The sequence below is a fragment of the Myotis myotis genome, unplaced genomic scaffold (assembly GCF_014108235.1).
Source record: "Myotis myotis isolate mMyoMyo1 unplaced genomic scaffold, mMyoMyo1.p scaffold_m19_p_22, whole genome shotgun sequence".
Classification (NCBI taxonomy): Eukaryota; Metazoa; Chordata; class Mammalia; order Chiroptera; family Vespertilionidae; genus Myotis; species Myotis myotis.
In genome coordinates, this window is record NW_023416327.1 from 3729111 (window position 1) to 3742966 (window position 13856).

The 13856-nt window shown below is 36.3% G+C and overlaps 1 protein-coding gene across 2 annotated transcripts in view; it reads right to left on the reverse strand.

Moving 5' to 3' along the window:
- MRPS9 (mitochondrial ribosomal protein S9) overlaps positions 1-13856 on the reverse strand; it is a 71832-nt gene that overhangs the window by 55988 nt on the left and 1988 nt on the right. For both annotated transcript variants that reach the window (XM_036355390.1, XM_036355391.1), the window contains exon 2: positions 6598-6777. In XM_036355390.1, the coding sequence (XP_036211283.1) occupies positions 6598-6777 (180 nt within the window). The remainder of the gene's footprint in view (positions 1-6597; positions 6778-13856) is intronic.

The window sequence follows — 13856 nt, forward strand, 5'->3', positions numbered from 1 at the left end:
TTAGAAAACTAGGAAGTGATTCAGGCTATGGTAGATTTTATTTATTTATTAATACACTGCATTAATCTCACATTCCTATATTCTTAGTTAGGCAAGCAGCTGGTATTACTTTAGAGACCAGAAAAACAAGTGACAGAATGCTGTGACTTGCTAATATTACAGTGCTAGTTAGTGACACCACAAAAAAATCTCCTCATCCCAGGTTTTGCATCTTCCTGCATCACTTCAACAACAATGAACTTATTTTTTAAAAAATCCACTTAAGTTGCACATGTTCTGCATCTATATTCTTCACAATACAAGAAATTAAGCTTCATTTAAGAAGATCCTCTATACTGTACACAAGTAGAGATTTTTTTCATATTAATTCATGATTTCATTACTTTTTTTGCTAAATCTAAGGAAGATTTTTAAAAGTTATATTCTATTAGCACAATGACACAAAATTACATCAACTTACTTTCGCCATATATACATACACACACGTGCAGTTTTAAAAGTATAGAATAGCTAACATCTACTACATTTACATAGTGATGTTTAACATGTCTTCTCTGGAAAACAATTCTATATTTTAAAAACCAGAACTAAACATATTGTCTCTAACTGAATGATAGAATCCTTTAAGATTTCTCTAAATAATATAAAAAGTATACTCTAGATGGAAGTACCAATGTATGTCTGTTGTAAACACCTTAACAAAAAAAAATTTAAAGATATTTTCATATATGAAAATAGATACTTAAGAAAACCTTTTTTGTTGTTGTTAATCCTCACCCGAGGATATTTTCCCCACTGCTTTTAAGAGCCAGTGGAGAGGAGGAAGGAAGGGGAGGGAGAGACATACACACCCAGGTTTGTGCCCTTGACCAGGAATTGAACCCATAACCCTTTGGTGCATGGACCGACACTCTGACCACTGGCCAGGGCAGAGATTTTAAATCTTAAAAATATTTACTTAAATTCATTTCATAGATGGTTTTGGCTATCATTACTTTAGCAATTGTTAATAAGCAGTATAAAAAAACTTGCCAATATATAAAAGAATAAATGGTTTAATCTAAATACAATGGCACCTAATTTACCTACATGAACATTATACAGTGAGCCTAGACGTTTAATGAGTTAACTGAATTGAATTAAATTATAGATTATGTCTACTTTGTAGAAATTAAATTCTCAGGAATTTTAACACCCCTAAGTAATATTCTGATTAAATATCCAAGCAATGAACTAACCATTCCAAACAACCTAATTCATTTTTATACTTAGGTTGTGAAAATGTTTATCCCTTCAGATAGAATTACAAACCTGTTGACTGATTCTGTTTCTCTCAGTGAGCTAAATATGCGATTCGTACATCCCAAAAGGTTGTAAAGGCGGGTAAAGTCAGTTAGATAGTAGGATCTTGCAGAGGACTCAGGAACACAGAGGCCACAGGAGAGAGGGGAGGACCATTTTAAAAAGCAAACAACAAGCCCTGGCCAGTGTGGCTCAACTGGTTGGAGTGTCCTCCCCTGCACTGAAGGGTCGAGGGTTCAATTCCCGGTCAGAGCACATACCCAGGTTTTGGGTTTTATCCCAGTTAGGGTATATATGAAAGGCAACCAATCGATGTTTTCCCCTCTCTCCCCCTCTCTTCATCTCTCTCTAAATTTAATAAAAACATATCCTCGGGTTTAAAAAAAAAAAAAGCAAACTAATTTTAAAAGTAACTTTAAAACCAGTTTTATCCTCCCTACAAAACTGCCAGGTCCAGATAGCTTCACTAATTAATTCAACCAGATATTTAAAGAATTACTACCAATTCTTCACAAACTCTTCTAAAAATGGAAGAGATCATTTCCCAACTCATTCTATGAGGCCAATATTACCCTGATGTCAAAATCAGACAAAGACATTAAAACTACCGACCAGTATCAATTAGAAGTAAAACTTAGCAAAATGCTAGCAAGCCTAATCCAGAAACACATAAAAAATTATTATCCACATTGACAGACTGGGGTTTATTCCAGGAACACAGAGTTAAACACCCAAATCAATCAACGTAAAAAAAAAACCCACCAAAAACCCAAATAACCTGTATTCTTTAAAGCAGCGATTTTCAACCATTTTTATATCATAGCACACATACTAGTAAACTAATTACTAACATTGTGTGGCACACCAAAAACCATATTATATTTTTTGCCAATCTGACAGAAAAAAAAAGGTATAATTTTGATTCTTTCACATCGGACAGCTATTGTTGTGTTGGCTGTTGTCATTTTTTTTTAACAATCTAAAGGAAAAAGTCAGTGCCCCTGACTAAATAGTCAGATATCATAGGCTTTAAAAATTCTTGTGGAAAATCACTGTTTTAAAGTATTAATTAAGTTTGATACAGAATAAAAAAGAAAAGAAGGTAAAGGCAGTCAAATATATGGTGACAGACATCATATAGTGAGCACACAATGGAGTATGCAGATGCCATATTATAAATTGTGCACCTGAAGTTTATATAACCCCAAATACATTTTAAAAAATCTAATCTAAAAATCTTCTTGTTAAAAAATCCTTACATGTTTATGAATAAAATGTCTAATATACGTATATGAGCAAAAAGTTTGATTCAGAATAAAATATGATTCTTATGAACCTTAACTGACATCCTATACTTTGTGTTAGGTCCTATTAGAAGTTTTACTATTAATAAGTAATGTTTCATTGAGCAATGTTAAAAAACAAACAAAAATCTAGATTTGCTTCTATCATTCCTAGAACAAATCTATAGGTAACAACATAAGACTGTGCTTTATGACTGACTCTATGATTTGTTATGTCATAAGCTTTTGGGGGGGCTTGCTTGTCTCTTCAATACTAACAATATGAAAGTAATTGATACTATTTCAATTTAATAAAGATAAAGAAAAAATCAATTAACATGATATACCATACCAATAAAAGAAATGATCATCTCAATAAAAGCAGAAAAAGCATTTGGCAATATTCCACATCCTCCTATGATAAATATGTTCAACAAACTAGATATGGAAGGAATTTCCTGTATCTGATAAAGAGCATCTACAAAAAAACCCCTGGCACATAATATTTAATGGTGAAAACTGGAAGCTTTCCCCTAAGATCAGAACAAGATGAGGATGTCCACTCTCACCATGTCTACTCAACATTGTTGGAGATGCTGGCCAGGGCAATTAGGCATCCAGACTGAAAAGAAAGAAAACTATACCTATTTCTATTTGCAGGTGACATTTTGAACACATAAAATCCTAAGGAATCCACTAAAAAACTATAAGAATTAGTAAATGAATTCAGCAACGTTGAAAGATTCAAGACCGATATTCAAAAATTAATTGTATTTCAATCACTTGCAATAAAGAATCCAAAAAGAGCCCTAACTGGTTTGGCTCAGTGGATAGAGTGTTGGCCTGCAGACTGAAGGGCCCCAGGTTCAATTCCGGTCAGGGGTATGTACCATGGTTGCGGGCACATCCCCAGTAGGGGGTGTGTAGGAAGCAGCTGATTGCTGTTTCTCTCTCATGGATGTTTCTAACTCTCTATCCCTCTCTCTTCCTCTCTGTAAAAAATCAATAAAATAAATTTAAAAGAAAGAAAAGAAAGAAAACAATTCCACTTAAAATTTTAAAAAAGAAATTAATGATTTTAATTTAAGCATTAAAAAAACAATGCCAAACTTAAACTCTGGAAACTTAAAATATCACTGAAAGATATTAAACATCTAAATAAACTGAAAGACATCCATGTTTACAGATCAGAAGATAATATTAGGATGGCAATACTCCCAAAATTGATCTGCAGTGATGGCGAACCTATCACACGAGAGGTGACACGAGAAATCATTTTTTTAGTTGATTTTTCTTTGTTAAATAGCATTTAAATATATAAAACAAACATCAAAAATATGTCTTTGTTTTACTATGGTTGCAAATATCAAAAAATTTCTATATGTGACACGGCACCGGAGTTAAGTTAGGGTTTTTCAAAATGCTGACACACCGAGCTCAAAAGGTTCGCCATCACTGACCTAGAGATTCAACACAATCTCTTTAAAAATACTAGCTGGCTCTTTACAGAAACTGACAAACTCATCCTAAAATTCTTAAGGAAATTCAAGGGGCACAGAATAGCCAAAATGTTCTTGAAACAGATGAGGAAAGTAGGAGTACTTCCTATTCCCAATTTCAAAATTTATTACAAAGCTACAGTAATCAAGAGAGTGAAAACTGGTGTAACTATAAACATACATATCAATAAAATATAACTGCGAGTTCACAAGTAAACCGTTATATTTACAGCTAAGTGATTTTCATTAAGGGTGACGAAACAATTCAAGGGCAAAACAACAGTCTTTTCAACAAATGCCACTGGACAACTGGATAGCCTCATGTAAAAGAGTAACACTGGACCCCTATCCCATACTACATATAAAAATTACCCCAAATGAACCAAAGACTCAGGTGAGAAACTAAAACTATAAGCCTCTCAGAAAAAAACATGTGTAAATCTTCATGACTTTGAATTAGCAATGGTTTCTAGGTACATACCCAAGAGAACTGACATGTGACCGCCACAAAAACTTTTACACATGTTTATAGCAGCATAATTTAAAATAGCCAAAATTTGAAACAATCCAAATGCACATCAACTGATGACTGGATTTAAAAGAAATGTAGTATATCCAGACAATGGAAAAGTATTTGGCAATGAATAGGAATGCATAACTGACACATGATAAAACATAGATAAATACTGAAAACAATATGCTAAATGAAAGAAGCCAAGCACCAAAGACCAAGAATTATATGATTTTGTTTATATGAAATGTCCAGAGTAGGCAAATCTATAAAGATATAAAGTAGAAATTAGTTGCCCAGAGCTGAGAGGAATGGAGGAAGTTGAAAAGTGGTTGCTACAGGTTACAAAGTTTTGTTATAGGGTGATGAAAACGGTCTATACTTAGACTGTGGTAATGGCTGTAGACCTCTGTAGACAGACTAAAAACCAGTGAAGTACACCTTGAGATGGTATGTGAAGTATGTCTTGATAAAGCAGCCACCAAACAAAAAAAACACACACACACACAAAAAACAAGTAAACAGCAAAAGTTAGCTCAAGAGAGAATATCTAGAGGCGCAGAGATACGGAAGTGTATTTCTCTTTGAAAAACATAATTCTGTAGCATTACTACCATGCTAAGATGCTCATTATTCCCTTATCTTTTAGAAGGACACATGTTATTAAAGGCAGAAGAAGACCTTATTTAGTTTTTGGTCCTTTAATTCTTCTTTAAAAATTAAAAAATTTTTGAGTATACAAACACTAGTTACTTTTTGCCCCTTTTTAAAAATAAATCTTTATTGTTGAAAGTTGCCCCTTTCTTCTTGAAAATCATATTTTGAGTATGTAGCTAAAAATTACGTAATACATCTGGATACTGTCAGCTATCCATTATCTATGAAATGAGGCAGATATGAAGGAAGAATAGAAGGTTCACGGTTTGAAGTTTTAAGTGTTTCCCCTTTATCCATACTTAGATATTTAAATACGATGCTTATTTTTTGTGCCTCAGTTTCCTCTTCTAAAAATGGAGCACGACCCTTTGATTAAAATCACTCTTATAAAAATACAGGTTTCTCAATATCCCTAAATACTGTCCAGATTACCATAAAATTCAAAAAACAGGACAGCAGCTAAGAGGTCCATAACTCTAAGTCACCTGGACCTACAAGGGCAATAAGAAATCCCTCTAGCTTAGTCAAACATGTTGGTCTGGTGCCTCAGAAAGATACTGAAGTACCATTTACAAATAATTAAGAAAGGCATACAAAAAGATGGGAAATAAACTAAAATGCCTAAAAACACAAAATGATTAAAATAATTATATATTTGAAATAAAATAAAATGTTAAATTTATACAAAGATGTTATTCTGTTAAATACAGATCACCATTGGATATCATATGTTACTTTTTATAAAATTAGAACAATCTTCAAAATTGTTAAATTGTTAAGTTCTTTTGCTAGCTATTTTGGCATGTCTAGCAAAAAGATAATATTATTACTACTTTTCTCAGGATTATAATTCAAGAATGGCATGTGACTAGCATTCTAACCTATTCTCAAATCACTTAGGACATGCTGTTACTTTAAAAATTCAAATATATAGTTAAGTTGATAAAAAACATTGGGCTTAGATTTATTTATGGAATTTCCTATAAACCTGACTCTATTTCCATTACCATTTGTTTTATCATTTTGTAAGAAAGCTAAATTTCAGACTACCTACAGGATAAATGTTTCCAAACTCTGTATAAGCATTCATAGTGGCTCCGATGACCTTAAATCAAGGAAAACATCCATTTCTAGTTGAAATCTAAAACTCACCACACTTTATTATGCTTCAAATACAGAGTAGAATCTCTCTTTGAAACCATAGTTTCCACTTGCAAAGTACTTTTCCATATTCTGACAGTTTGATTAAAATTTACACAGACCTAAAGGGCTCCGGCTAAAGAACAGTGCCGTCAGCATCTAAAAGTTTACAGCAATTACTTTTCCACAGAGCAACTGTACTTACATCAATATCCTCTTGCGTAAAAGTTTCTGGATCTTCTCCCATCATGTTGGCTAAATGTCTCTTCCCTATGTTGAACTCCTCAATCTGCTTTTTAATAAAATCCACTGTGTAGGTTTCACGTCTTAAGGCTTTAACGTTTTTCTTGGTTGTTACAACTGTGACATGTTTTAGCCTCAATATCTAGCAGAAAATATATGTGGAAAGAAAAGAAAAAAAAATTATATTAAACAATGATCTGTAGGCCATTGTCTCTAAATAAAATGGGATATTCAAATAGTTGTCTTCTTTATTATAGTACTCAGTTGGCAGGAATCTGCAAACAAGGTAAAAGGCCTGTGAAGGAAGCTGTCAGAATTGTCCCTTGCTCAAAAGCTTGTTTTTTAAAGCCTATGCTTACAAAGTAGTTTAAATTATTAGCATTTTAACGCAATAAAAACAAAAATACTACCCACATCCGTATTTGATACTGATCCATCAACTTCAGCTACTTGTTCATGGGTTCGATTCCGGTCAAAGGCACATACCTCAGTGTGGGCACCTCGGTTACGGTTACCTTGGTTATGGTTCGTCCTGGCTGGGTGTGGGTGGGAGGCAACCAGTCAATGTGTCTCCCCTCCCCTCCCCTCCCCTCCCCTCTCTCTCTCCTCCCTCCCTCCTTCCCTCCCTCCCTTCCTTCTTCACTCTCACTTTCTCTAAAAAGCAATGGAAAAAATATCCTTTGGTCTGTGGGCCACTAACCACTGAGCAAACAGGCCAGGGCTACTTGTGATACTTGACATACACGAAATGAAGAGTGACCGTGCCACTTACTTAAAAAGAGGCAAAGGTACCAGCAGACAGGAACTAACGAGCAGAAGTGGGGGTAAAGGGACATGCACCCTTAGACCAGCGGTTCTCAACCTGTGGGTCGCGACCCCTTTGGCGGTCGAACGACCCTTTCACGGGGGTCGCCTAAGACCATCCTGCATATCAGATATTTACATGACGATTCATAACAGTAGCAACATTACAGTTATGAAGTAGCAATGAAAACAATTTTATGGTTGGGTCACAACATGAGGAACTGTATTTAAAGGGCCAGAAGGTTGAGAACCACTGCCTTAGACTATAGGCACTCACCTTGTTTAGGGTACAAATGCAGCCTATCTTTAAATGCCTTAAAAGTAATAGGTTTAGCTTAGTTTGAAACTTTATTCCATGGTCCTTATTTTAAATTGACACAATGAAGAAACTGCTTCACTAAAAATAAAGACAATTTCTTAGTAATAATTTGATTCAATATGCTCTGTAGAAATAAGGGCTTTCACATCCTTTTAAACTATCAGTAATGATATCACACTTGTTGCTGTGAATCCTTTATGCTGTGGCAATAGGAATCCCCCCCCCCCCCCGCCCCCCGGCCAAAGGAAAAGAACCTGAAAAATGTTTTCAAATGGCCATTCAGTTGCTGGAGAGAATTAGAACAGATCTTGTCCTGGCTTTTCTCAAAATCTTTAATCTGTGGTTCTCAACCTGATTCTTGCCTCAACAATTTTAAACACTCTTAAGCAATATTTAGACTTAGTAACTCATTCATTCCCTTTTCATAAACATAAAAATCTCTTTTTAAAGCCTGTGCTTACAAAGTAGTTTAAGTGACTAGCATTTCAACACATTAAAAACAAAAATACTACTCACATTCATATTTGATACTGACATATCAACTTCAGCTACTTGTGATATATGTATGTATACATTTTAATCCTCACTGTAGGATAATTTTTTCCATTGCTTTTCAGAGAGAGTGCAAGGGGGGAGGAGGAGGGAGAGAGAAGAAGGGAGGCAAAGAGGGAGGTAAAGAGAGAGCGAGACAGAAACAGAGACAAAGATGTGAGACACCACCAGCACCATCCCTCCCTCATCCATTCCCTAACCCTTTGAGAATCAGAGATTCAAATAACTCTATAGTCATTTGTCACCACAGTTACAATAGAAAAGGAAAAAATATTCAGGACAAATATTAAAATATCCAATTAATAGAAAAATTATGTTCCAAACTCTCACAAATTTAAAGTGATAAAATAGTTTCTTATTATTCTTTGATGAGTAAGAAAGAGCAATTTAAAATTCCATGAAACTTTATAGTTCACTTTTCCTTGGGAAAGCACAGAGCAGTTTCTCTTGGTGTTATGAATAGACAACTGTTTTCTTACAATGCTCTATGAAGACACAATGTTACTACCAATGAGGAAAACCATGACCCAAACTGGCTTATGTATATATATAGTTAGACTGCCCTTTTATAGAGAGCCTGTTTTCACACCCCTGCTGCCTCTCCCCACAGCCAAGTGCCACCAGCCCCAATTCCCTATGTCAATAGTTTTATCATCTTTTCCCAGGCTTTTCTTTAGATCCCACTGTCTTCTCTGAACAGTGGAGAAAGTTACTTCCCATACTCAAAGTGAAAATGCTTCTCTGCCCCAAGAGACATGGTAAAAGGTATGAATTTGGGGAATAAAAATAACAGTCACAGAGTAGAGCTAATTCTTCCAAATGTTCATTGCCAAAATGATGATTACACTGCTGGTGTTGTAAATAATATGACAAATGCTTTTGTCTATAGCTAAAATAATCCATTCATAATACAAACAAATCCACTATGGCTCCCACCAATCACCAACCACAACCCTCAGGAGGAGAAAAGGAGTCTTCCAGTGAACATGGCTCCATTCACTGACATAATGAATGCTAGAGGAAGAACATTAGGGTGGAAAGGGATGTGTTCCATTTGGGCATGATGGGTTCCAGATGCCTACGGGCATCTCAGGAGAGGGGTCTAGGAGGCAGATGGCTCTGTGTGTGTGTGTGTGTGTGTGTGTGTGTGTGTGTGTGTGTGTGTGTGACACAGGAAAGATCTGCGCTAGAGATGCGGTCTGTTAATCACATAGGACATGAAGCAGGGGAAATGGCAGGCATTAGTGTTCCAATGAGAAACATCTCTTCTATGCAAAGAAGCAAAATAGTTTGTGAGGGTGAGCAGGTGGAGAAGTAAGGTTACTTATATCTTCTGGCCACTATTTTCTTTTGTGAGATAGGTCATGAGGTGTCTATAGGGTAAGAAGTGATAGGTTTGATGGGCTGCACACTTCATATCCAAAGAGTGGCTGTAAAGGGTAGACAGAGCAAGGGGGAAAAAGTAGGAAAAAAAACAACAACAGAACTTATATGGCTATTTATACTGAATATTAGCCAAGGGAATAATATCAAAGAAACAGAAATCTACATGGTTTACACTATGTGCAAATTTTTTTCACCAGTTATATATTTGTTTCCTATATATTTCCTTTGTTTCAGTGGTATACTCAATGCACTACTTAGTTGAGGAGAGTTTTATCTGAAGGCAGACTGTACCCTTCAGCATTATAAAGTGTGCCATTCCCACATAACACTTCTCTCCTGAACTCAGTTCTACTGGGTCACAGTACTGCAACTCTATTTTAAACTGCCATTAGCACTACCCTTGAATATCATTGCCCATATTTTTTATTTAAATTTAGTCATCTTAGTTTTTGTTCTTTTGGCCCAATATGAGTTTTTTAAAAATATGAGATTATCCCATTTAAATGGGCTTTAATAGACATTGTCTTATTATCTTATTTTATCTTTACATTTTTTATGCTTCCTTCCTGTTTTCATTCTTTTGCTATATGGTCTGTGCTTTTTAAAATTCATCTTTTGATCTGGAAATTTAGACAGTACATAACCTGCTTTTATTTTACTGGTTTCATCTACATCTCTGATAAAATGTTTACATGTATTTGTTCTACCAACTTCAGCAATAAAATACCCAATGAACTCTTCACCTACTTAATCTCCTTTTTCAATCACAGTAATTATCTATTATTCTGTCTTATTTCTTGTCCCTTTTTTCTGCATTCTGTATGATTTATAAACATTTACTCCTTGGTTTCTTGGTGTGTGTTTTTCCCCTTTCTCTGCAGTGCCAATTCTGCAGTCATTCTGAGTTTTTTAGCTTCTTACTATATATCATTAGTCCATCTTCAAAATTCTTTCCATAACAGTTTATTTTAATCATATCTGTTTCACAGAACTCTCCCTCACCCAACATTTTAAAAAATGTTCTCGGTAGTGTTAAGTAATTAAAATAACTTCCATTTTGTTGAGTAAATATTCCTTTATCTTTTCTTTATCTCTTTTTCACATTGCTCCTCTTTTGTTCCTACATTTTAGCATCATCTCAAATAAAAGAGTTGATTGTTGGCTTGAAAACTCAATTCTTCACTTGATTTAAAATTACTTTTTGCCCTGGCTGGTTTGGCTCCGTGGATAAAGCATCAGTCTGTGGACTGCAGGGTCCCAGGTTTGATTCCTGGGTTTTGGGCTCAATCCCCAGTAGAAGGCATGCAGGAAGCAGCTGATCAATGATTCTCTCTCACCATTGACATTTCTCTCTCTCTCTCTCTCTCTCTCTTTTCTTTTCCCGTGCTCTCTCTCTCTCTCTCTCTCTCTCTCTCTCTCTCTCTCTCTCTCTCTCTCTCTGCCTCTCCCTGTCTGGAATCAATAAAAATATAAAATTACTTTTTGTCTTTCTCTATTCTCTGAAGTTTGTGACATGAGGTAGTAGTTTATGTACTTTTAACATAAATGAGACTTTAAAAAGGTCTGTAAAGTGTTTATTGTTGTTCATAGAGGGTTTTTTCTTTAACATGCTCCTAATTTGATATTTTTCAAACAATTTCTTTAGGATCTTTTAAAAAACATTTGTACATATTGCTGAAGATTATGACGAAGTTACAAAGCCATCATAGCATCAGCACCAGACTACTAAATATATTTATTAAATGTTGTGAATTATTTCAGCAACGAATTCACACAAAAAATACTTACATTCAAAGGCATCCATTATTCATCAGTACAAGCCATCAAGTAAGATGAGGCTTCAAGCAAACCGACTAGACCTTTAGCTGAGGACAGTAAGAATCCCTGGAGAGATTCTGGTTTGCCACTAAGTACAACTCCCAACAAAATTTTCTGCAGGTTCTATTTCCATCTGAGAAGCTATGACAGAGAATTTCCCTCAGACTTTGTTTTCATGGAGCTGTATTGATACAACTTGACAGATATGTTTCTTTTTAAAGATAATCAGTATGTCAGGCAACTGTAATTCTAATCCAGCAGGTTGCCAAAAAAGCAGACACATCCTGACAAAGCAGTGATGTCCCAAATTTGGCCAAATGCCACATTACCTTAATGGTATTACAGAAGTATTAAGTATTTTTTTCAATTGGATAAACATGGAACAAAAAGAATCTGTTGCTAATTTGAATAGAAAAGGCAAAAAAATACTTTGAGGAATAAAAGAAAAGGTAAAGGACATATACAGATTAAAGAAAATGTGTACAAATATAGGATATTACAACCTCCAAGAGGCCCTAAGATGAGAGATGAGAAAAACAGATACTTAAGACAAAGATAGCAATGATTCTACGATAAAACCAAAATATACAAGATCTAAGCAACCATATGCCATCGATCATTCTGGCAGACAGATCAATTCAACAAGAGCATACTGGCTCAGTAAAAATGGAAAGTTCAAGCACTAAGAAATTGCTTAGTAGAAAATAAAAGTAAGAGGGAATATTACCAAAATTTTGTAGTAATATTTTTCAAAACAGAAATTGGTCTACTGCTTTTTCTTTTTATAAATAATAAATATTATAGAAAGCTAAATTAGCATTCCTAAATTATATTGATACATGATTTAAGAACTGATGGGTAACCTTTATAGGACACCATGACTGTAAACTGCTTATAATATACTAGAGGCCCAGTGCACAAAACTTGTGCACCGGGGAAAGGAGTCCCTCAGCCCAGCCTGCACCCTCTTGCAGTCCGGGAGCCCTTAGGGGATGTCCACCTGCAGGCTGACATCCCTCTCGCAGTCTGGGACCCCTCGCTCCTAACCACTCGCCTGCTTGCTCCTAACCACCCGCCTGCTCACTCCTTACCGCCCACCTGCTTGCTCCTTACTGCTTGGCTCGCCACTTTTCGACGCTGCTGCACAGGCAAGAGAGGTTCGCTGCTCTCGCCAGCCGTGAGCCCGGCTTCTGGCTGAGGCGCTCCCACTGTGGGAGAGCACTGACCACCGGGGGCAGGTCCTGCGCTGAGTGCCTGCCCCCTACTGGTCAGTGCGCATCATAGCAACCGGTCATTCCACCGTAACGGTCGCTTAGGCTTTTATTACATAAATAAAAATCTAATATATGAGAGAGTTTTAAAAATTTTCAACTTCCTTAGTATAGCAAAATAGTATGCCAAACATTCCAATCCTGTCTCTCACCATTATATCAATTATAATTGATATAACAAATCATTTGTTGTTACGAGAATCCAATGACTCTGTACAACTCTGTCCCTTGTGTACCTATTACATTCCTAGAACAGAATACCTCTTTTTTCATGAAACTCCTAATTGCTCCTAAAGACTCTACTCTCACCTCCTCTGAGAAGCTGCCCACCACTCTATTGATCACAATTCCTTTGAATTAGGCATTGCACTTCTGTGCTCCCCTGTATTTACCTCTGTAAATCTTACAGTACACTGTATATAGATCCCTGATAATCATGGGTTTATAATTCAAAAAGTTTAGCCACTCACGAACAAGATTCCCTCCTCCACCCAAAATTTGGGACATTGAGATATTTGCAATTATATATTGGAATATGAAACATGCGTGCCACAAGATTGGTATGCAAGAGGAAATCTGCTAGTGAGGTCCCAATTGAGCACTCAAAAGTCACTGCTTAACGAAACTTGTTTCTTTTTCCTTGTTGTATCAGTGTTTCTCACTGTGACCCACAATATTTACTGTTTATATCACCACCTAGTATACACCAGCACATTAAACAAATGTAAAAAATATTTATCCTGTACAAGAAGCACTTTACTATTATTATGCTAGAGGCCCAATGCATGAATTCGTGGCACGGGTGGGGTCTGGCTAGCCCTGTCCGAATCAGGGCAGATCGGGGCTGAGCCTATTGGGAGAAGGAGATGGTGGGAAGTTGGTTGGCTGGCCCACGCAGATCAGGGTCAGATCAGGGCAGGGCCAGCTGGGGGGAGGAGCAGTGGGCAATTGGCCAGTGGGCCCCTCCCCCAAATGGGGTAGGGGGTGCTGATGGGGGCCAATGGCCTGGGGGAGAGGCCATGGGTGGTTGGCTGGCTGTCCCTGCCCCTGATCGGAGTAGGGGGGCTGATC